The 23,128-nt window shown below is 36.2% G+C and overlaps 1 protein-coding gene across 3 annotated transcripts in view; it reads left to right on the top strand.

Moving 5' to 3' along the window:
* Window positions 1-3,750: 3,750 nt before the first annotated feature.
* Window positions 3,751-23,128, top strand: part of CEP135 (centrosomal protein 135) — a 105,093-nt gene continuing 85,715 nt past the window's right edge. For all 3 annotated transcript variants that reach the window (XM_078148214.1, XM_078148215.1, XM_020975320.2), the window contains exons 1-9: window positions 3,751-4,036; window positions 7,240-7,350; window positions 7,809-7,966; window positions 10,935-11,125; window positions 11,705-11,872; window positions 18,028-18,169; window positions 19,998-20,082; window positions 21,672-21,800; window positions 22,392-22,607. In XM_078148214.1, the coding sequence (XP_078004340.1) occupies window positions 7,854-7,966; window positions 10,935-11,125; window positions 11,705-11,872; window positions 18,028-18,169; window positions 19,998-20,082; window positions 21,672-21,800; window positions 22,392-22,607 (1,044 nt within the window). In that variant the 5' untranslated portion in view covers window positions 3,751-4,036; window positions 7,240-7,350; window positions 7,809-7,853. The remainder of the gene's footprint in view (window positions 4,037-7,239; window positions 7,351-7,808; window positions 7,967-10,934; window positions 11,126-11,704; window positions 11,873-18,027; window positions 18,170-19,997; window positions 20,083-21,671; window positions 21,801-22,391; window positions 22,608-23,128) is intronic.

The following is a 23,128-nucleotide window of genomic DNA, read 5'->3' as shown; positions in this document are numbered from 1 at the left end:
AGCAGGCATTTACTTATTTAGAAGGTAACTCTAGCTATAATAATATAATCTGAGTAGAGAGCAGACATCATTTGAGCTTTTAAGAGAGTTTTAGCACAGGGGGCAAGCCTATCTTCAGGGCACCCTGGATCCAGAGGCAGCCGGTGGCACAAAGGACAGAGCAGGGGGAGTTAGAAGACCTGAATTCAAACCCTGGGTAAATTGCTTAGTTACCCTGTGCCTCAGTCTCCTCATCTGTAAAATGGGTACCTGACCCCCAGGGTTGTTGTGAGAATCAAATAAAATAATATTTGTAAATTGCTTTGCAAGCCTTAAAATGCTATATAAATACTAGCTATTAAAATGAATATATTTTCAGTAATAATTGAACTTGCTGGGATATGGATACCCACACTTTTGATTTTTCTTTCAGTGTCCCCAGTATATGTGATCATCCTCAGAGCTTGGAAAATTGACTCAAATAATTGTCTGGGAATCAAAGTGCCTAAAATGGAACTTCATCTTCCTCCATCCAATTTGCCAAATTAAACCAAACTGTCTTTCATTCGTATTCTTCTTTTTTTTTAAGTGAGGCTATGGGGGTTAAGTGACTTGCCCAGCTGGTAAGTGTTATGTGTCTGAGGTCATATTTGAACTCAGGTCCTTCTGACTCCAGGGCTGGTGCTCTATGCACTGCACTGTCTAGCTGCTCCACTGTCTTTCATTCTTGATTATACTTCTGTGAGTGAGATTACTCCTCCTTCTTCATTATCTACAATGTCCACTTCAATAAATTCAGCAAACTGTCATGTCTACTTAGTCACTGAGTCCTGTTGATTCTCTCTTTTTGCTGTTTCTCATATTCATCTCTTCCTTTTAAGTTCTTTTGCCTTCAACTTTGCCCAGGGTCTTATCATTTAATATCACTTTTTGTAGTTAAAAAAACCCCACCAAAAAACAAACTAATACCCCCACCACCAGTTTCTCCTCCATTCTAACCCAACCTGACCATCACTACTAGATCACTTGCCCTTATTTGGCCTTCATATGGTTGGACTAGTCAAATTCTGGGGTCTTTTCCCTCTCTGGTTTCTATAATATTACAATTCTATTTCATATCAAGCTTCTGCCCCCTAAATCTTCAATAATGCTCTCTTATATATAGTATTCAACATTTATAAAGTTCAAGTACCTTAACTTGGTTTTCAAAGCTTTTCACAATCTACCCCCAATCTGGCCTTCTTCTACTCACATAGATTAAAACCTATCAAGAATTTGAACCCAGGTCTGCTGCACTCCAAGTCCTGCAGGCTGGCCTCCCTACCAGGCTGCCTCTATGTACAACCTTCATACTGGCTGTATACTTTATCCAGAACAGTCTACTTGTCTCCACATAAGTTCTTATTGTTTATTCATACTGTTCTCTATAGCTGGAACTGATTTTGTCCTTCTCCTCTATATAAATCTAATGCCATCATTTAAATTCCTGATCCAGTCCCATTTTTTTCTATGAAGACTTTCCTGACCATTTGAGTTCACAGAATCATGGGATTTGGAGCCAGAAGGAACCTTAGAGATCATCTAGAGTCCAGGGGTGGGGAACCTGCTGCCTCAAGGCCACATGTAGCCCTCTAGGTCCTCAAGTGTGGCCGTTTGCCTGAATCCAAACTTCACAGACAAATCCCCTTAATAAAAGGATTTTGTCTGTAAAACTTGGACTCAGTCAAAAGGCCACACTTGAGGACCTAGAAGGCCATAGGTGCCTCGAGGCTGTAGGTTCTCCACCCTTGAAGTCCAACCTCTTTATTTCACAGGGATCTATTTTTTTTCTTTGCACTCTAAAATATATCGACTCCTTTGATTACTGTTATTTTCCTCTTCAAGTGTTTTATTTCTTCAACTTAAATTGTAAATTAATTACAATGTGACAGAAGGCAGGAACTAAGCATATACCTTGATACAATGGAAAGAGAGCTGAACTTGGAGCCAGGAAAGACCTAGGTACAAATTTTTCCCTGACACCAGCTAGGTGAGACTCTCTGAGTCCCAGTTTCCCCATCTGTAAGATGAAGGTGCTAGTAACACCTGTAGTACTTATCTCACAAGGCTGTCCTGAGGATCAAATAAGGCACTGTCTAAGTGTTGGGGATGTCGATACATACAAAAAAGAAAGACAGGCCCTGACCTCAAGGAGCTACATTCTAAAGGAGGGAGGAGAACACCACACTAAAGGGAGTTGAAAAGTTTGTGGGGAGGGGGATGAAGGTGAAATCAAGAAGCCTGGAACCGAGCAGGGAGGGGAATGAAGGTCAGCCTGGTCCCCTCCACAAAATGGTGTTCTCAAAAGGAACTCAACAGTGGGAGAAGGGGGTGAAGAAATTGAAGATTCAGAGGACGAATTGCAGAATGAAGTGAAAAGTCAGCTTTCCCCTGATCAATCTGGAAAAATTTCATGAAGGCAGAATTCCAGATCTATTTAAATGACTGCCTTACTTTTCATTTTGAATCATCACCCAGAACAGTGGTTCTCAGTGTGTTCCAGGGTGACCTCAAAGACCATTTCAAGGGGTCCCTAAGGTCAGAATTATTTTATCATATTACTAAGATGTTTTCATTTCTATTACAGTAAATATTAATAGATATAACCTACATAAACAAAAGCTGGGGAGAAGGGAGGCTCAATAATTTTTAAGTGTACAAAAGGTTCCTGAGATAAAAAAAGTTTAAGAATTGCCTAGAACATAGTAAGCACTTAATAAATGCTTGTGGATTCATTACAAGTGAGAAAAGGTCTTCTCCAAGATTTTTTTTTCATGTTTTCCTTTGGTAAACTTTCTATAAAAGGCAGTTCATGATTTTGAATTCATGAATAGATTTCAAGGTGTCTAGAACTTGGGGGAAAATGCATTTTTATTTTCACTAACCTGTAACTGAAATTTAGCTTTTCGTTCAATCATTTTTTTAAACATTATTCTGAAAACGGGTCACCAGACTGCCTAAGGAGTCCATATCACACACACACACACACACACACACACACACACACACACACACACACCACACACACAAAACAAAAATTCCTGTTCTACAGTAAAGTGGTAAGGGAAGGATCTTTTATTAGACTCTTAATACAGGGCTGCTGCAGGAGGAACATAAGCACTCTCAGAGTCTGTGCTCATGGCAATTACTAATACTAGCTACCATGCATATTAATTATAATAATATATTAGTAATATTAGCTATTATAGCTAACAATACAGCACTTTAAGATTTGCAGAACACTTTGCAAATAATTTCTCCTTTGATCCTCACAACAACCCTGGGAGGTAGGTGATGTTTTTAACCCCATTTTTCAGATGAGAAAACTGAGATTAAGTGACTAGCCCAAGGTCGCACATCTCCTAAGTGCTTGCAAGAGTGGGAGGTAGGTTTTCCCATATATCCCAAATATTCCCATTTTGCAAATAAATACATTGAAGCAAACAGAGTTTTGGAGACTGGCCAAGCATCACACAGCTAGTAGTAAGTGTCTGAGTCAGGACTTGAACTTAGGTTTTCTATCTCCAAAGCTATCACTCTGTGCTCTGTGCCATCTAGAGAGTCATTACCAAGCCCAGAGACGCTCTTCAGCTAGTTCTAGTTTCCCTGTGCACACGTGGTACTTCCTTTCGAGACTCAGGGTCTCTGAGCTGGAGCAGACTTTCCTGCTCCGCTAGGGGTCGCTGTGGGCTAGCGCTCGCCCAGCGGCCGTTAAGCTTCCGGCCCGGGGCCGCGGCGGCGTCGCCATTGCCGCCATTGCCGCTATCGCCGCCGCGGCGCTCTGCGCGCCCGGCCGTCCGCATCACCGCCTCCTCCTCCCCCTCCCCCATGTTACCAGGCAACCACGGCGCCTCCACCCTGGCCGGCTGGCTCCGTCTCTCCCGCGCCATTTTCAAACTGCTCTTTCCAGTTCCTGGTTCGGCTTCTGAGGTGGAAGGTGGGGAGAGCGAGGAGGACGCGGTTCGGGGGCTGGGCTGTGCCGCCTGAGGATCGCCGCAGGCCGCGGCCGGAGCGCCTGGTAAGGGCCGCGGAGGGAGGCCGCGGTCCCGAGGCATCGTGGGGGAGAGGAGAGGGTTGGGCTGAGGGCGGTGGGGGCCGCCCGGGCGCTCGTGGGCCGTGCGCCGCCCTGGGGAAGGGAGGTGGAAGCGGGGCCTGGAGCAGCCCCTCTCCTGGGCTCAGCCCGAGGCCCGTAGGGAGAGTCCCTGGTGCAGGATTTAAAAACCCGACGAAGTAACCCGGCCAGCTGGCGTTTACAGACGCTAGTCAGTAAGCACTGATGAGGCGCCTGCTGTGTGCCAGGCGCAATGCTGAGCGCTAGGGAAACGGAGAAAGGCAAAAGACTGACCCTGCTTGCCCTCAGGGAGCTCACAGTCCAATAGGGGAGACGACGTGCAAATAACTTTTTTTTTTGAGGGAGGGCGGTGCATGCCGCATGCTGGTGAAGTTTTTGGACCCTTCTCTAGCTAAAGCGAATCAACAAGCATTTATTAAGCGCCTACTGTGTTCTAGGCACTATGCTAAGCGCTGGCGATACACAGGCAAAAACAGAACAAGAGAGTAGTTATTGTTCTCAGGCACCTTAGTCTAGTGGGTAATTTTTTAAATGTATAAGATAAAATACGTAGGATTGCAAAGGAGACCCGTTATATTAAAATAGTTACCACAATATGAAAAATAATTTAAAAAATAAACAAGAACCCCTGGTTTAAATAATCTGTCAATCTCATTCTTTCCTGCTTGGAGTTCCCAGGCACTGGCCTTTAATGCCACCTCCTTTGTTCTGTGGATCCATAGATTTTTGCTTTTGGGAGTTTTAAACCTGTAAGGTTTTATGTAGGTACCTTTAAGACATTTTCCCCCCATTAAACAGGAATTTATTTCTCCACATTGAAAAGGGAAATCACCAAGGATTTAGTAAGGGCTTATTATGAGCCAGGCATCTGCTAAGAGCTGGGGAACGCAAAGAAAGGCAAAAACAGCCTCCTCCCTAAAGGAGCTTACATTCAAAAGAGCAAGCAAACAACTATGTACAAAGGTATATACAGGACAGATTGGAGGTGATGTCAGAGAAAAGATACTATCGCTTCAGGTGACACAAGAAAAGCAAAACCCTTTTGATCAATATGCATAGTCAAGCAAAACAAGTTCCCACTTGGGCCGTGTCTGAAAATGCGTGTCTCCTTTACCTTCAGTCTGTCCCATCTCTGTCAGACGGTGAGTTTGTTGTTGGGGAGTCTTTTCAGTCCTGTCTCACCCTGTGACCCATTTGGGTAGCCTGCTAATTAAGTCTTTCAAAGCTGTTTGTTTTTGCAATGTTGTTGGTTTGTATAAATTGTTTGCCTGCTCTCAAAATATTTCCAAATGAGTGCTTTGGAGAAGGGATAGTGAGTTTATAAGACTGTCCATTGGCCCTTCAGTAGCGCAACCAGAGGTACTGGTTTCAAATTCCAGCTTTGTCACTTACTAGCCTTGTGATCTTGAGCAAGACACAATTTCTCTTTGGCTTTAGTTTTCTCATCTTGAAGATGAAACTCAGTGACATCAGAAGTTCTTTCTAACACTGAATCTTTGATCTTAGGATCCTGTGAACTGGAGGCAGGCTGGCATAGTCGAAGAGCTTGGAGTCAGTCCATCTAAGTTTTTAGGCCCTGTCTTGCCACACTGTGGTTTAAGATTTACAAAACACCTTAAGTATATTATCTGATTTAATCTTTACAGTAATTCTGAGGTAATTTAATGTAGTAATGCTCATTTAAAAAAGTAATTATAAGCTTAATAACCACCAGTAAAACAAATATTCAAACGTAGAAAATAAAGGATATAATCTTGTCTACAGCCCTTAGCATTTAACAAAGTAGAACCAAATTAATTAATGAATAACAAACCAAAAAAAGCTTTGTATTGTTTACGAATCTCTTTGAAGTTTCACTTATTCTGGCCTGTTGTTTTTTTTAAATAATCCATATACAGTCCTGGTTCTTCTGATCTCACTTTGTACATTTCATATATAGCTTTTTTTTTGGATGCTTCACATTTAGTGAGGTTTTTTAATTAATATAATTTGTCCAGCCATTGTGCATTTGTTGGATATGTATTTTCCAATTTTTTGCTTTTGTAAATGGAAAAGCTGAATTTTTTTTTTTAATGGATAGAATTTTATGGTGTTTGGAGGATCAACTACTGGCAATCTGTGTCCAAAACATAACCCATTATCTGTTCCTTCCAACCTCATCTCTCTCCCCTACTTCCTTTTTCACTATTGCAGGCACCATCTTCCTCTCAGTCACACTTATAACATTTGGCATCATCCTTAAATCCTCACTTTTATTCACCCCATATATACCATCTGTTGCCAAGTCTTGTCATTTCTATCTTTATACCGTTTCTTATATATGTCCCCTTCTCCCAACTCCCACAGACAACACCCCATATGGGTCCTCAGCACTTACCTGTAAGGACCATTGCAATAGTCTTCTGGTTGTTCTGCCTGCCTCCACTCTTCACCACTCCAGTCTACCCTCCATTTAACTGCCACAGTCATCACCCTCACTCCAGGGAGTTTGCAGAGGCTCCCTGTTGCCTCCAGGATCAAATATAAAAGTCCTTTGTTTGACTTTTAAATCTCCACACAGACTGGCCCTTTCCTCTCAGTCTTTTTACACTTTCCCCTCTACCACTTGCACCAAAATCCACTGGCTTTCTCACTGATCCTCATACAGGACATTCTCTATCCCTGCATTGGGCTTATTCTATGGCTGTCCCTCATGCTTGGAATGCTCTCCTTCCTTATCTTGGCTTCCTGGATTCCCTGGCTTCTTTCAAGTCTCAGGCAAAATCCTACCTTCTGGAAGAATTCTTTTCCTGTCACACTCAATGCCAGTTCCTTGCCCTTCGAGCTAACCTCTGATTCATATCTTTTGTGTGCATAGTTGTATACTATCTCTTCTATTAGAATGTGAGCTCCTTGAGGACAGGGATTTTTTTGCCTTACTTTGTATCCCCAGTCCCTAGTTCAGTACTCGGCAGATAGTAAGTACTTAAATTCATGTTCATTGACTCATATCATAGTGTGCTTTTGTAATCTATAAATCTAGATAAAAATTATATATTTACAAAGCCATTTGCAGGCTATCAGAGTTAATAACAGAAAAGTAAAAGGCTTCTAATATGTGGCAGGCTTCTAAATCCTTAAATTGTAAGGTGCATTTCTGTTCATTACAGGCATTTTTGTTCTTCAGCATCTGAACCTTGGGAAAGACAGACCCCTTCTGTGAAGGTGACAGCATCAGTACTTGATCATAAAAGGAATCTAGAAAGCCAGTGCTTTAAAAGGCAAGTTGTTCCAAGGAAAGATAACAATAAAAGTGCTGATGGGAGAAGATTTATGTATTAGACTTGATAATGTGGGAAATGATTTGGTGTATTTGGGCATGCAAATATCGTTATATTAATTAGCAAAGATCCAGTAAGAGTAAGGTGCTATAAAAACAGAAATTGTCATCAGACAATTAATTTTTTGGATAGGTATCCATCCTGTGGCCCAGGAAACTAAGTAGTCATTGTTAAAATAGAGAATGAAAACATCTAGATACATGTAGAGACTGTTTATGTTATGTGATATGACATAGAAAATATTTCCATACTTTAGCAGAAATTCTAGAAGGTGTTATCCTTTTGAGAAGAGAGCTATGATATAATTGTTCAAATAAACTTCACAAGGAATTTTTTTTCTGTAAACAGTTGTTAATATCTGTAATGGAAATATATTGAAATCTTTTGCCCTTTTCCAGGCCATCAGTTTTTTGATGTGATAAGAGCAATTTTGGAGATACACAATGAGTACAGTTTCAGAAAGAAAATTTATTAACATCAGAAAAAGACTGGATCAGTTGGGATATCGACAGCCTTTGAGTGTTGACTGTTTACCCTTGGTGGAAAAACTTTTCAGGTACAAATAAGTAATTAAATTTAAAACTTACATGCTTGTGAACTGTGGCCCTCTAGTGTCTTGCTATAAGGACTATGTGCTTTAGTTAACTATATAGGTTAGAATTTCAAAAGTTATGACCCATCTGAAACTCATAGATACTTTCTAAAATTCCAGTTGCATGTGGTTAATAATCCGTTTCTACTTTTTCTACTTGATGATGTGATTTTTACACTGCGTCTCGAACTTAGGTGTTAGAATTTTTCATTTTATTTAGTCATCTGCAATGGTCCATAGTTCTCTTAATCACTTTAAATAGGAATTACTTCTGTAATATGGTTTTTGCTGTTAAGTATCATCGCAACTCTGGAGGTATTTCTCCTCAGAGAATGAATTCTGTCATTTTCTTATTTGAATTCTCTTACTTATATATCTTCAGAGCAGTGGTATCAGAATAGTTGTGATTCTACTCTTAAATGTGCTTGACTCCACATATTGATGCCTTATTTTGTCTGCCAATTAGAGACAGTAAAAGAAGCATAAAACATTGTGGGACTTAAAATATTCCCTGCATCTTTTAGTGTGAATGCTACTAACAAGTCACAGAAGTGTTTAGTTGTATAAATAAGTTGCTGTTTTTTTTTCACATGAATTATTAACCTTCTTTGTGTCATGGACTCCTTGGGTAGTTTGGTAAAACCTGTAGATTTCTCCGAATGATATTTTTAAATGCATAAAATAAAATACGTAGAAGACAAAGGAAGCCAATTATATTGAAATATGGTTATCAATATTAAAACATCAAGTTTTAAACCTCAGATGAAGAACTTATGTTTTATAGGATGACTTGAAATCTTTGAGTGAAAAGTCGTTTATAAATATACACTGTTATTTTTAATATTTATATCCATTGATAGGTGATTCATGAACTAGGTTTATGAATAATTTTTTTTACAAAAAGCTTGTTTTACCCTATAATTTCAACCTTAATTCCTAGAAAATACTGTGCAAGATCTGTTAACTTGTAGCTGAATTGAAAGATTAATATTAAATTTCTTTTTCTTGCCTTATCTTTGAAAGTGCTGAGGAATTTGCAAAGGAAGCAGAAATTAGTCAATAAGTCAGAAAAAGGAAGAAAAGGAATTTGGAAAAATCAAGAAAGTAAAACTACTGCTGAATATTTATGAGGACTTTTTGTAGGAATTGTTGTAATAATGGTGCCACTTAACCCGGCAAGAGTGTCAAAACAATATGTATGGCTGTTTTGGAAAATCACAGCAGTACCTAGATTTGTTATGGTTATGTGATTTTCCAGGACTGTTCTGGTGTCATGAAACTCTTTACAATTTTATTTTTAAGAATGTTAATAGATATGAAGGCTAGGATGGAGAGAGAATGAGAAAAATTTGCGTAAAACAAGTTGTGAGTGAAGAACAGAGAGAAGGCCAGTTTGGCTAGATTGCAGAATGTGGAAGGAGGAGTAATCGCCTTTGAAACTGGGAAGATAGGTTGGGGCAAGGTTGTGAAGCTTAAAGCTTAACAGAGGAGTTTATGTTTGATACAGAATTATTTTTCTTTTACTATTTAAGAAAAATCTAATTTGGAGGATTTTTTTTCTTCTGATCCATTTATGATGTCTTATTGGCAATTTAAAGTATTTTTGGTTGTGAATGTTTTGTTGGGATTGCTACATTGTAAACTCCTTGAAAGTCTTTTTTGTCTCCTGTAACAATGAACCTTGATATACATGTAAATACTTAATAAATGAATAGAATAGCTACCATTTAATGGTAAAGTATTGGCTACAATTTTCATCATAATTTCTGTCATTTAGTTTCTGTTAAAAGTTTTTGAGTATTTCCACACACTTGAATTCTAATATTTCTATACAGTGGGACTCAGTTACAGTTTGTGACTATTTGTCATCTTCGGGATTTTGTAGACATTTATATTCCTTATTTCTTTCCATCTGCATATGCCTTTTCCAGTCTTCACTTCTTAGTATAATTTTTGTGGATTTTTACTATCAATAATACACTTTTTTAGCTAGGGTTGGAGCTTGAAATGTATGATTTATCAATTTTCTTTTATCGGTCTCTCATTTAAAGGGCAAAATTCCCACAAGTGGGGGGATGTGTTTTATTTGAGTTATTAGTGACCGAGTTATAATGACAACTAACATTCACAATAGTTGTATCAATTTATTAAAAATCAATTTCCTTTCTTTCCCCTCCCCTGCCAAAAACAAAGGAAAAGAAAACCCAAAACCCTTTGGGATATTTTTAGTTGGAGAATTGTAAAGTAAATGGTTGAGTAAGACATTTATTTACTTGAATTGATAAGATAATTTTCTCATTAATAGAGTTTTGCTGATATCCTGGTAAAATAGTATTATGGTGTAGTATACTATGTGATAGTATATTTTCTAATTAAAAAAATCCAAGAAACAATTTAACTTTTAACCTTTTCTCACTATTAAAACATATTCTTCCAAAAATGCATGTTTGCATAAAATTTTATTCTTTATAGTAAAATATTAATTGCTTATTTATAATTTCTAGTGAGTGGTTAATTTGAGGAGAGTTAAACTCCAATTTGTTAATTTTGGATTTTTTTAAATTAGTAAACTTGTATCTTTAATACACATATATTTCGTTTAAACTTTCTCATCAACTTTGCTGCCAAATTTAAACATCAAGACAAGCGAAAGAAAATTGTTCATGTGTACTGACACTTTAGGGATTTTTGTCACATTTTTTAATTTTGACTTAGTAATGTTATTCTTTATCACTACTAAAATTGCTGCTTAGTGTGTGTTGTAAATTTAAATTTTTTTTTAATTATTAAATTGAAATTTTGACAGTTTCATGAAACCTCTTAATAATTGGAGAAATGTTAGGGAATCACCACTACTTTATGGCACAGCTATCAGAAAATTTAGTAGTATAATTAACTTGCATTGATACTTTCTGATGCCCTGTAATTTCAGTGACCTTGTCCATACAACAGAAAGTCTTCGGAAAACAAAACTATTTGCTGGAAAAGCTGAAAAAGAGAGCGCCAATTTTGATTATGTTTCGGAACCTTATAAAAAAGAAAATGCTAGACTGACCAGGGAAAATAATGAACTACACATGGATTTATTGAGGACAAAAGAACAATCAGAAATAAGTATAAAAGGTAATTGAAAATTTGGGATTTTAAAAAATTGTTTAAAGTTTTATGTTTGAATTTTACTTTTCAGTGTATGAAAAGCATTCTTATCCCCTTTCTTTTCAGTTCTCTTTTACCTCTTAGGAAACAAAGGACTTCTATAGAAGCAGGCATTCTCCATCTGTTCACTTTTTTGTGCTTTGAAAATATATGCTGTCTGAAAGTAAAGTAAATGTTATCAAAAGATAATTGCTGTAGGGAATAATAAATGCCAATACTTAATGTTTTCTTGGAATCATTGTTTCTTAATATTTGGAAATGAGAATAGTGGAGTAAGGTGGTATAAACAAGTCAACACTCATGTATTAAATAACATTGTTGAACTTTGTTCAACAAAATCATATATTAGGAGGTATTAGCTTAATTATAGTAGAAAATAGCATCCATTATAATCTGAAGAATTATTTAAAAAACAAACAAAACATTTAAAATTCCCACATTAATATTCTAGCGTATATTGACTAATGGTTTTGATGCTCTCTTCTCCAGAACCTTGTTAAATGGAGGAATAGTGTAGATTTCTATTTATTCTTTTTTTTTTTTAAGATTTGAAAGTCAAATTGAGGAGAATTGAGAGTGAGATGTCTGACTTGAAGTTTCTCAATAACCAGTATATTCATAAATTCAAAATGTTGGAGAAGGAGAGCAAAGCCAAGAATGAAAAAATCCAGCAACTCCAAGAAAAGAACCTCCACGCGGTGGTGCAAACCCCAGGTAGGACATGCAGGTGTTGGTGGTAGCGCCTACCTGTTTGTGGCCATGTGAGTCAAGTAAAACATGAGGGTAGGCCTTTCTGAGTGGGAACATAGTTTAGGGTCTGAATGATAATAGGTCATTAATTGCTGGTCTTTGATGATTGATTTCTCAGAGACATAGACAGTTCCAAAAGGGAGGGCTTCAGTGACAGTGATAGCACTGTAGTTGTTTAATTGCTAACATAGGATCATAGGATTCATAGATTTAGGTCTGAAAGGGATATTATTGCAGTCAGTCAGTATTTATCAAGGCACCTACTGTGTTCCAGTTACTCTGCTAGGTTCTGGAGATACGAGGACAAAAATGAAATAGTTTCTGTCTTCCGGGAGCTTAAAGTCTGTCAGAAGAAATAACACACACAGACATATGCACAGATAAAATATATACAAACAAATTACAAGTCCCTAGTAACTTGGTGCTCAGGAAATACCTAATGTAGGAGGAAGCCTGTATACTGAACATTGAAGGAAGCTCAGCCTTCTAAGCAGAAACAAATGTGGAGAGAGAGAGTGTTCAAAAAATAAGGGAGCTAGGGAAACAACAGCCTGGGCTTGGAGTGAGAAATGGAAGTTGTGTTTGACAGAGGGGAAAGAAGCCATTTTGGCTGACCTGTCCAGTTAGTGAAGTGGAGTGGCGTGTACTAAGCCTGAAAAGGTAGGTAGGGCTAGATTATCAAAGATTTTAGATGACAGAGGATTTTGTATTTAATCCTAGAGGCCTCTTAAGTGGAGGAGTGCTATCATATCTGCTCTAGGAATATCCCCTTTGGCAGCAATGTGGAGGAAGGGGAGAGGACCAAGGAAGGGAGACCATTTAGGATGCTGTTGCAGTTGTCCGGGTGAGAGGTGAGAGAAGAGGACAGATTGGAGAGAGGTAGAGAATTAAAATTAAATTAGAATTAAAAAGACTTGACAGTTGATTGGAGAGTGTGGGATAAGATAGGATGAAAAATGAAGGCAAATTCTGAGGTTGCAGAACTATGAGAGGTGGTAGTATATGGACAGAAGTACACAGATGTGGAAGAAAAGTTGGTTTGGGGACCAAGAAAATAATTTCTGTTTTGGACATTGTAACACCCATGGAACATCCAGTTCAGACTGTCCAATAAGCAGCTCATGCTGTGGGCCTGGATCCAGGAGAGAGAGGAGTGGTAGCTGTCTCAGTCTGGGCCTCATCTCTTCTAGTGATATCTAACAGCCTATTGATACCTACTATGGTGACCTCAACTCTACTGCTTTGGAGCTCCTGCTATTCTTTGACTCATGGCCATTAGGGAGTTGTTGGATGAATAATGGTTTTAAGATGGTGGGCCTTGGTTTCAGAGATCATTGGATTGTTTCAAGCATTGATCAGTTTCCCAAAGGCAACAGTTTGCTCTCCTCTTCCTTTTCAGTTTTGGGCACAGTTTATTTTCTTTATTTCGATAATCGATAACAAATCAGTCTTCGTTTGTTTTTCCTGTGTAGTTAGGCTAAAACTCTTTTGAATGATTGCAGATCTTATTTGGGATTAGAGGTAGGGATAGAGACTGGGCTTGTGGTTTTGTTATTTGTCTCTGTCTTTGGAGGCATTGTTTTGCTGTATGGAATCAAATTTTTTTTACAGTTAAAAAAATCCCAATAAATAAAGTAAGGTCTTATATTCTCTACATCTTTTTTGGTTAGTTGTGTAAGTATAAAGATGTGGTCTGCTATAGAATATTGTTTGATAACCTACCTATTTTTTTCTTATACCTTCAGGGTTGCTCGATACATTTGTAGATTACTCTCATAAAGATCTTGTAGAGCTGAGGAGGGCATATATATTGTTGATACAGTCTGGATCATCTTTTTTTTTGTGGTAGGATCTGAGGTTTTTTTTCTCAAATCTTTCTATTTCATATAGCTTGAGAATTGGTCACCCAGCACCTTCAAAATTGCCACCTCTCACAATGGCCTTTGTACTTGCTCTATAGTTTTCTGATCTTTCTCTTCTTTAAATTCTTTAGGACCATTTCTACTTTGTCATGAAGCACATTAGGGATTGTAATTGTTAGAGTCCAAATGTGGCCCATTAACAGTGATGCAGAAAAATTGTTTATTAGAGAAATTTTGTCATATCTTTTTCTCTTTTAATCCTTTTTTTGGTCAAAGCTTTCAGGTTCATCTTCACATGGTTTTGGGATGATCTTGCTTAATTTGATCCCTTGCTAAGCTTTCGTAGACTGGTTTTCTTCCACTGTTTTTGTGTGCTTTATGAGTTAATATTTTTTGTAATTGTTCTCCACTCTATTCTATAAGATCTTGCAAATGAGTTTATATGCTAAACTGGTGTTTCCTCTGGTGGCCATACCTTTCTGTTTTTTAAGGAGATTGAGTCTTTGCTATCTCTGACCTTTTCCGGTCTGTTTATTGTACTGATTGATTTACATCAGTTAAACTTAGGAAAAAGTGATTTCTTGCCTTATTATTCACTTTCCACTTTTAAGCAATGACTTTGTCAATGTCAGATTAAAGTTTTCAATTGTATTACACATTTTCTTATCTTTATTCTTATTTGATATTAACAAGTTGATGGTCTGTTTGAATGCAGACAGCTGAAGTAGAAATGATTTGCAGAGTGGTAACCAGTCATTTTCTCTTTGGTGAAAATTAGTTTCATTTTTTGTGATTTTTACTACTTATTATGACAAGCATTTCCTAACTTTATTTTTCTTTTTTTAAAAAGTGCCTTAAAATACATTTTTATTGTTAGCTTCTATTTTTTTATATCACCAGAATTTCTCTCTAGTACTTAGTAGCTAGTGTGTATGTGTGTATATATATATATATTTAAGAAAAATGAGAGGAAAAAATCAGGGAAACTGATCAGTACATGGAAAAAAAAATCTGAAAGTATGCACAGTATACCAAATATATAGACCTCCCACTTCAGTGAATGAGTGGGGTGGGAGTGTCATCTCATTTTTCTTCATTGGGGCCATACTTGTTTGTAATTTTGCAACATTCTCTTTTGATCATTTTTATGGTTATTCTTTCAGTTTACAATGCTGTATTCATTATATATATGTATATATATGTGTGTGTGTGTGTGTGTGTATGTATGTATGTATATAGTTTTCTTGGCACTACTTAACTTTAGTCTATTTCAGATCAGATAAATTTTTCCATGCTTCTCTGTGTTTATCATTCATCATTTCTTACAGCACAATAATATTCCATTGCATTCTTGGACCACAATTTGTCTCTGACTTTGCTCAGTTGATAGATATCGCCTTCTTTCCAGTTCAGTAACTGAGGCCAGAGCTAAGTTCCATCTCTATATTTAGTTTACTTTAGGCATTGTGTATATTTTTCTTTTGGCTCTGCTTTCTTTGTTGTGTATCATTCATGTGAGTCTTCCTATGATTCCTTGAATCCTTTATATTCAGCATTCCTTATCACATCATATGTCATGGCAAAATACATTCAAACATTTCCCATTTTGCAGAATAGCCTTACTTTGACAGCTGTAGGGATTGGGGTAAAGGACTCCCACAAATATGAAAAACCATGAATAATTCTAAGCCCCACCCCAAACCTTTATTTTGAATAATTCTGATCATATTTAATGCACAAAACAAGTAAAACAACATTACTGCACCCCTGCACCCATAAAAATGTTGCAGTTTCTACATGAGAGAGATTAGTATCTTGTATGCTATTAGGCAGTCTTCTGCAGCCGCTGGTATAGCTGCAGCCGCTGGCATAGCTTGCAGCAACTGCTTCATGGATTTCCTTCTCTGAAAAGCACAAGACTGTGGGAGAAAGTCACGTGACTGAGTCTGGATGGTAGACAAAGAAGAGATGTTCTCAGAGAGTATGCAGCCTTTAGCACACTGAAATTTTTAACAAAGTTTAACTATATAATTAATGTATGTATACTTATGATTGTAAATGATAAAAATAGATTAATAATATTCAATATTTATGCATTTATGACTTACTAAAATTTTTTTGAAGTTTTCTTTACATATATGCATCATTTGAGATCTTCCACATCATGCTGCAAATGTCCAAAAATTCCCATTTAATTACTGATGGCTAACCTATAAATAACCAAAACTGCAAGTGTGAAACCCATGAATGTCAGGAGATAACTATATTTTTGTTGCTATAAGTTATATTGCTGTGAACATTTTTTTACATACAAATCTTTTATTTGTTTTGAACTCTTAAGATTATAGCCCCAGTAGTAGATATTTTGAGGCAAAAGTTATGAATAATGTAATTACTTTTCCTTGCGTAGTTCTAAATTGTTTTCCAACTTATTTGAACCAATTCATTGCTCTCCAGCAGTGAATTTCCCTTCTTTCCAATGCCCCTTCAACAATAAGTATGTTCATCTTTTACCATCTTTGCTAGTTTGGTGAATATGAGGTGATTATAGCATAGTGCCTGGCATTTGGTAGACACTTAATAAATGCTTATTAACTGATTGTTATTATGGGCTGGGGTGGGGGAGTAGAGGAGCAGTGGTCCTTGAGGCAGAGAATGACTCAAAGCATTTCTTCTAATATTGTGAATGTCCTCATATATCAAAGACTGCATGCTTTAAAACACAAGCAGTTCCCATTTTAGTTCTCTTCAGCAAACTTCCTTGTTTTTGTTTAGACCATCTTTCTAGTCACTCAGGTTCATGACCTTGGTGTCTTCCTCAATTTTTTTATCTTCCCCTCATAGCTAGTCAGGTACCAAACATTCAGTTTTACTTTCATAACATCTCTTTTAAGCATTCCCTTTCTTGTATTTACATAGCCACCACCGTACTTCCCACCCATATCTTCTTGCCTAGACTACTGCAGTAGCCTCCTTATTGACCCTCCAGCCACTGGTCTGTGCCACTTGTGGACCTGTTGTCCATATGACTGCCAAACTAGTTTTACTGAAGCACTGGATTCCCTGGTGGAAGAATCTTCAATGACTCCCTATTACCTCTAGGATAAAGAAAAAAATCTTGACATTTAAAATCTTTCATAGTCTGGTTCCTTCTGCCTTTGCAGACACATATCACATTACTGCTTCTCACACATACTATGTTTCCATTAACCTGGCTTTCTTGCTATTTTCTCTGAATAGATTCTATCTTCTGCCTCTGTGCTAGCATGTAGATTGCCTCCCATGCCTGAAAGGCATTCCCTCCTTATCTCTACCTTTTAGTTGCCTCAAAGCTCAGCTCAGATGCTACCAGCTACATTAGGCAGGCCTGTTGTTATCCCCTGATCTGCTTCTTCTTAGTGCTCTGTGTCTCTCAAAGAACCTTTCATTTAATGCCCTCATCCCTTGTGGAATGTATGTTTCTTGAGAGAGGAAAGCTAGTCTTCATTTTTGTCTTTCTGTTTTCTATTTATGTCTGTTTTCACTATACCATAGTGCCTAAGAAAGGATGGTGCTTAACAAATGTTTTTGAATTAAATTCAATCAAATGCTGAATGCTCTCTAGTACATGCAGTTTCCACTTTCTGTTGTTCCACATTTCATTGCTTTATTCATTCAACATTACCTAATAAATACTTATACTTAATTTCTAGCTGCCTTTTTTTTGCCCATTTGACAACTTTTCAAAGTCTTGACTGCTTATTAGCTAAGTGAAACAGTAAATCACCAAATTTTTTGGAGCTTCAGTTTTTCTAATCTGTAAAATGGAAGTAATAGTTGCCTTTCCTCATAGAATTACTGTAGGAATTAAATGGAATAATATATGTTTAATGGCTTTGTAAACTGTGATGTGCTATATAAATATCAGTACAATATTATTAATAATACAGCAATGCAAATTGAGAACTTCATCTTACCTGGAACAAACGCCATGTGGTAGTAAAACAAGATAACTGTTGGTATATACATTAAACATGCAAGTTGACAAATTCAGTGGTGCTCCTTGTTTCTTTTTTATGACACTTCACAGTGATGTTTCCAGGAACCTATTTTCTTGTAAAAATGGGAACCATTTGTATGAGGGAAATAATTTGATGTGTAATATAGTTAAATCTGTTGACTAGAGAAATATTTTGCAACAAAATATTACTGCATATAAATAATTCAGTGATAAGAATTTTTGTCTTGGTTTTGAATAATGTGCTTTTGTTTTTCTAGGTGGCAAGAAGAGAAATATTCCTTTTAGGCGTCAACGTATGCAGATTGATCAGCCTGTACCCCCATCGGGAATCAGTGCCTATCCAGTTCCTCAGCCAAATGATCCCTATATTGCAGATCTCCTGCAAGTGGCAGATAACAGGTGTCTAGAAGAGATTTTTTGTTTGATTTGGTATTTAAATTATATTTTGTATTTTAACCTTTTTGTCAGGGCAACTATTTTATAACATTTTTGTTTTTGCCTTAAAACTAATGGAGTTTCAGTACCCTGATTGTTTCATGTAGAAAATCTAGTTGTCATTTCTACTAGTGATAGATGTTATCTCGAGACACTCACACTTTAGAAAAATCTTTGTTGCTTGAAATTTATCTCAGTGTTGGCAAACTAGTATTAAAATTGATTAAGAGAAAGGAATAAATTTTGAGCTGGTCTTAATAGAAGTAGTTATTGCAGTTGAACTTCACCTTGACAAGTCGCATACCATGAAGGGGCAAACTTCCATGTTGTCTGCCTTAATTGTTCCCTTGGTGCCCATTCATACCAATCTGGAAATAGAGATTTAGTGAAGATATTGATTAGATGTCATTAAGGTAATTTTCTCTGATAATTTTAGCATAATACTATTAAAAACTGAATTATGCAATATTTGTGTACTGCTTTTCAGGTTTTTGTTGTTGTTGTTGTTGTTTTAGTCATGACCTTGATCTATTTAAAATGTGTCAGGGTTATTAAGTGTGAATAACTCTTTGTGGCTGAAAAATTTGGCCTTTTTTATGCCTTTATTATATCTTTCTCCCCATTTTTGTTTTGTTTCATATAGTCACAAACATGTTTACTTCTTGTATTTGCGGTTCCTTACACATTAATTCACACTTTGTTTTATATTCAAAATATTTTATATTTATATTCAGATCGAGGACAGAAATAAATTTAAGTACATAGTTACTCTCCAGTCCAGTGCTTATGAGCTGGGTCTCATTTACCATCCCAGAAAACCTAATATCATAAAAACAAATCTGATTGTAGATATCCTCCTGTTTTTGATAAAGTATCTACCCAATCTACTGGAGACCTTCCCCTTTATCTTTTAATATCTTAGACATGCCATTGTCTGTAGCTCTGTTTTGTAATTCTTATTTCCTAACTTACATAAGTGTCTTTGGTGTCTTCTCACAAAACAAATTTTGTGGATGTCATGCTTTTGCAGTCATTTTTTGCAATATCAGTTTCAAAAAATCTATGGGGAAATGGACAAATTCCAAGCTAAGTGAACATTTACCTTGGTGTACTTAGTAACTTTATTGTGAAAGTGGGCATGGAGAGAGCAGTAAAGGTAATGTTGAATCCTAGGTTTACGCTGAGGGGGACCTTAGAAACCAATTCCCTCCTTTTCCAGATAAGGAAATAGGCATAGAGAAGTGCCCCCAGGGTCACCCAGCAAGGAAGTGTCTGAGCCAGAATCTACACCCAAGTATTCCTGATTTAGTCCAGGTACCTTTTTCATTCCTTCAGGATGCATCTCTGGAAAATATTATTAAGAATCAGGAAATGAAAGGGACCTAAGGCTTGCAAGTTTTCTAATGGCAATGAAAAAGTGGGCAAGGCCATTTTTGTATGATTTTTTACATATATTTATATTTGATAGATATAAATAATTAGAATTGAGGCAATTCTTCAGATATTTCAAATCTAAACCAAAGTTTTAGATTAGGTTTTCTGGGCATTGGTGGGTTCTTGACTAAATAATCTGGTTAATTGCCTCATTTCTCCATTTTTATTCTCTTTAGTTTGCTTTATTGGAGTAAGAAATTTATAAAAGAAATTATTTTCATAGAACCATGGAATTTTTGGTTAGAAGATATTTCAGTGATCATCTAATCTAATCCCCCTCATTTTGGTATGTCCTGAAATTTTTTGTTACTTTGTGTTCTTGCAAAAATATTTATAGTTATTCACAAATGTATTTCAGAATCTTTGAGCTTCAAGAAGAAGTATGTCACTTACAGAGCAAGTTAGTAGTTGTTGAAAATGCGTTGGATAATTCTTGCAAACAGGTAGGATTTCATATTAATGCTTAATATAGGGCCTGAGATGGGCATGTTGTAGCTATTGTAAATACATTTTACTTTTGCTTTATAATACGGTTGCTAGAATTTTATATAGCTTTTTTCCTATTCATAGAATTTAAAGCAACATTAGAGATTATAATTGGTAATAATAATATCAGTAACAATACTTTAGAAAACATCTAATCCAACCTTCTGGTACATTGAATTAAAATATTAGTGGGGGGGGTGTATCAAACAAAAGTTTTATTTTACAAGTTGAGCTTTTTTTCCTTAAAATCTCTAATTATTTTTGTTTTAAATTCTCACTGTTTTTATCTTGTGTTTTTTTTTTCCTCTTCAAAATCAATTGATGGTTATAAAAATATAGTTTCCTGAGAAGTACAAGATCTGGGAAGGACCACAGTTACTTATAAATTATCAGTTGATATCTTAGGCTCAATTCTGATTTAGGTAATTATAATCTCCTTCTGTAGTGATCTTAGAGTTTTATTTGGCTGTCCTGGTTTTCCTTTTCTGCATGAAGGTATTTCTTGGAATGAAGTTATTTCTGTATATAAAAGCATGGGTATATTTATATCTATTATATATGTTTATATATATTTATATAAAAACAACTTAGTATTTACTGTGCATATGAGCTTGTAAAATACTTTGGGTAGTATTAGGATAAAAATGTTATTAAAAGCAAAGACACAGTGATAGGTTAACAAATGAACATTTTACAGAGGATTTTAGAAAATACAAACTACCTATCAAATAATAAATTATGTGAATAGTTAATTACTTATTGATATTCCAGAATTCATAATTAATCTTTTATCCCTCTTAAAGTACTTTGCAGTTGTAAACTAATCAGCCTTCACTGTGTGAAGCATGTATTTTTATTTCCATTTTGCTGAAGAATCTCAGGTATAGAGAAACCATTTCTTCAGTGGAACATCAGCTCTCTGAAACTAAGGAGTATTTTTCATTCTGCTATTGTGCCTCCAGTAGGTAGCCAGTGCCTTTAGCATAGGAGGCACTTGATAAATGCTTGTTGGATTGGATTGGATTGAATGGCTTGCCAAATTCATATCTGTATTAAAGTGGGACCAAAAAACAGAACTCTGAGTTCATTTGATGATACTTTCTTTTTCGGTATTGAAATAAGAAATGTTTAATTGGATTTGCCCTAGTCACACTTTTTTTGGCCTTGGATTCTAGTGTTAAACAATGTTTTTCCTTAGCAACAGTTTCTATTACATGCAGAAATTCCCCAAATATGGCCGTTCAAAAAAGCAAGAATAGACAAACTGAATTAGAATGAGGAGTGTAAGAAGGGACTAAAATTATATAGTAAATATATCTTTTAAAATACTTTGGTCTTCTGAATTCTTTGATACAGTTTGTTCTGAGTATGTTTTTTCATTGGTAATTGTATATTTTTTTAGATGACAAATGTATATAAACAATACTTGATAACCATGTGTCTTGGGAGCCATTTGGCATTCTGGGTATGTCTAGTACACATTTTTTGTAATTCTCTTCTGAGTTAAAGAATAAACACTTAAAAATAATGGAAAATTATGTCTCAGATTGAATTAAGAGATCAAGAAATAGAGCGGCTGTCAGTTGCACTTGATGGTGGTCGCTCCCATGATGTTCTCTCTCTGGAGGCCAGAAATCAAAGTAATGAGAAGCTTATTACTCACTTGAATATTCAGGTAATGGATTTAATGTGGTTTTTTAAAAATTTGAATTGTTTTGTTGAGTTTGTATAATTTGGCGCTCAGTTTGGAAAAGATTATGATAAAAATTAAAAGCATATTGTGCTTTATTATTCTTTACCGATATCTTTTCTTTAGTATCTTTGCCTCTCATTTGGGTATGGAGGCTACTAGGGAGAGGTGCAAGGGGAAGAGAAGAAAATAATTGTAGTAAATCTTAGGCATTATTGCTGGATAAGACATGACTCACATACCATAGATCCACAATCATAGGTTGGTATGCTAAGCTTATCAGGTAGCAATGGAGATAAGTGACATGATAGTTTTTATCAGTATCTAATTATTTCCTCAGTCTTCTGTGTTGATGAGAAGCTTATTCAGTCTCTCTTCTTATCAGTCCTTCTCTTTGGTTGAAAATTTTAGTAAATATATTTTTTACTAAACTAAAATCAAACCAAATTTATAAGTTAGTTCTTCAGCATAATTTTATTTCATAAATCCCACTTAGATTGAAAAATATGCTAGATATTGCATTTTATGGACTGACATATAATATTAATTTTATATGTTATTATAAATTCTATTTAGATTGATTTCCTTCAGCAAACAAATAGAGATCTGGAGAATCGTATACAAGAACTCTTGGACAGCAAGAAAACTGTAACCAGTGAGGTTCTTACTTTAAGTAACAAAAATGAAACGCTCTCTCGTAGACTGAATGAAATAGATCATATAGCACATCAGATGGAAAGGCATAGAGAAGAAATTCTTGAGAGTACAGATAAACAACTTGTGGAAGCTAAGGTAATAAAAACCACTATAATTTTTAAGTCTCATTTATCTGGAATTGTTAGGAAATAAGTTCAGTATAAGAGAATTTTGCAAATGCAAAGACAGTTTTTTTGGTGCTAAAATTTTATTTTAGAGAGGTAGAAAAAAGGCCCGGGACAGAGCCAGTGGGCATACCTGCAGTTACAAGGTATAATTTGGGTGGTGATATAGCAGTGGAGATAGAGAAATTTTCAGATAAGTAGAATAAGTGCCATGAGACTAATGTCATAAAAACCAGAGAAGAGGAGAGAAAGTATCCAGGAAGAAGAGAGGGTGGTCAGCTGCTGTAGGGAGATAAAGAAAGATGAAGACTGAAAGAAAAATCGTTAGATTTGGTAAATAAGACATCATTGGCAACGTTAAACTAGGTGGTAAAGGGTTGAGAAGTAATTGAGAACAGAGGAAGCACAGGCTAGGAGGGGAGACAGTTTTTTCTAGGAGTTTGGCTGAGAAAGGGAGTAGAAGTATAAACTGAGTAGGGGCTTAAATGCTTG

Source organism: Phascolarctos cinereus, unplaced genomic scaffold, assembly GCF_003287225.1.
Source record: "Phascolarctos cinereus isolate Bilbo 61053 unplaced genomic scaffold, phaCin_HiC Scaffold_9;HRSCAF=440, whole genome shotgun sequence".
NCBI classification, from domain to species: domain Eukaryota; kingdom Metazoa; phylum Chordata; class Mammalia; order Diprotodontia; family Phascolarctidae; genus Phascolarctos; species Phascolarctos cinereus.
Note: the sequence above shows the minus strand (reverse complement) of the source record. Positions and strands in the feature narration are given on the sequence as shown.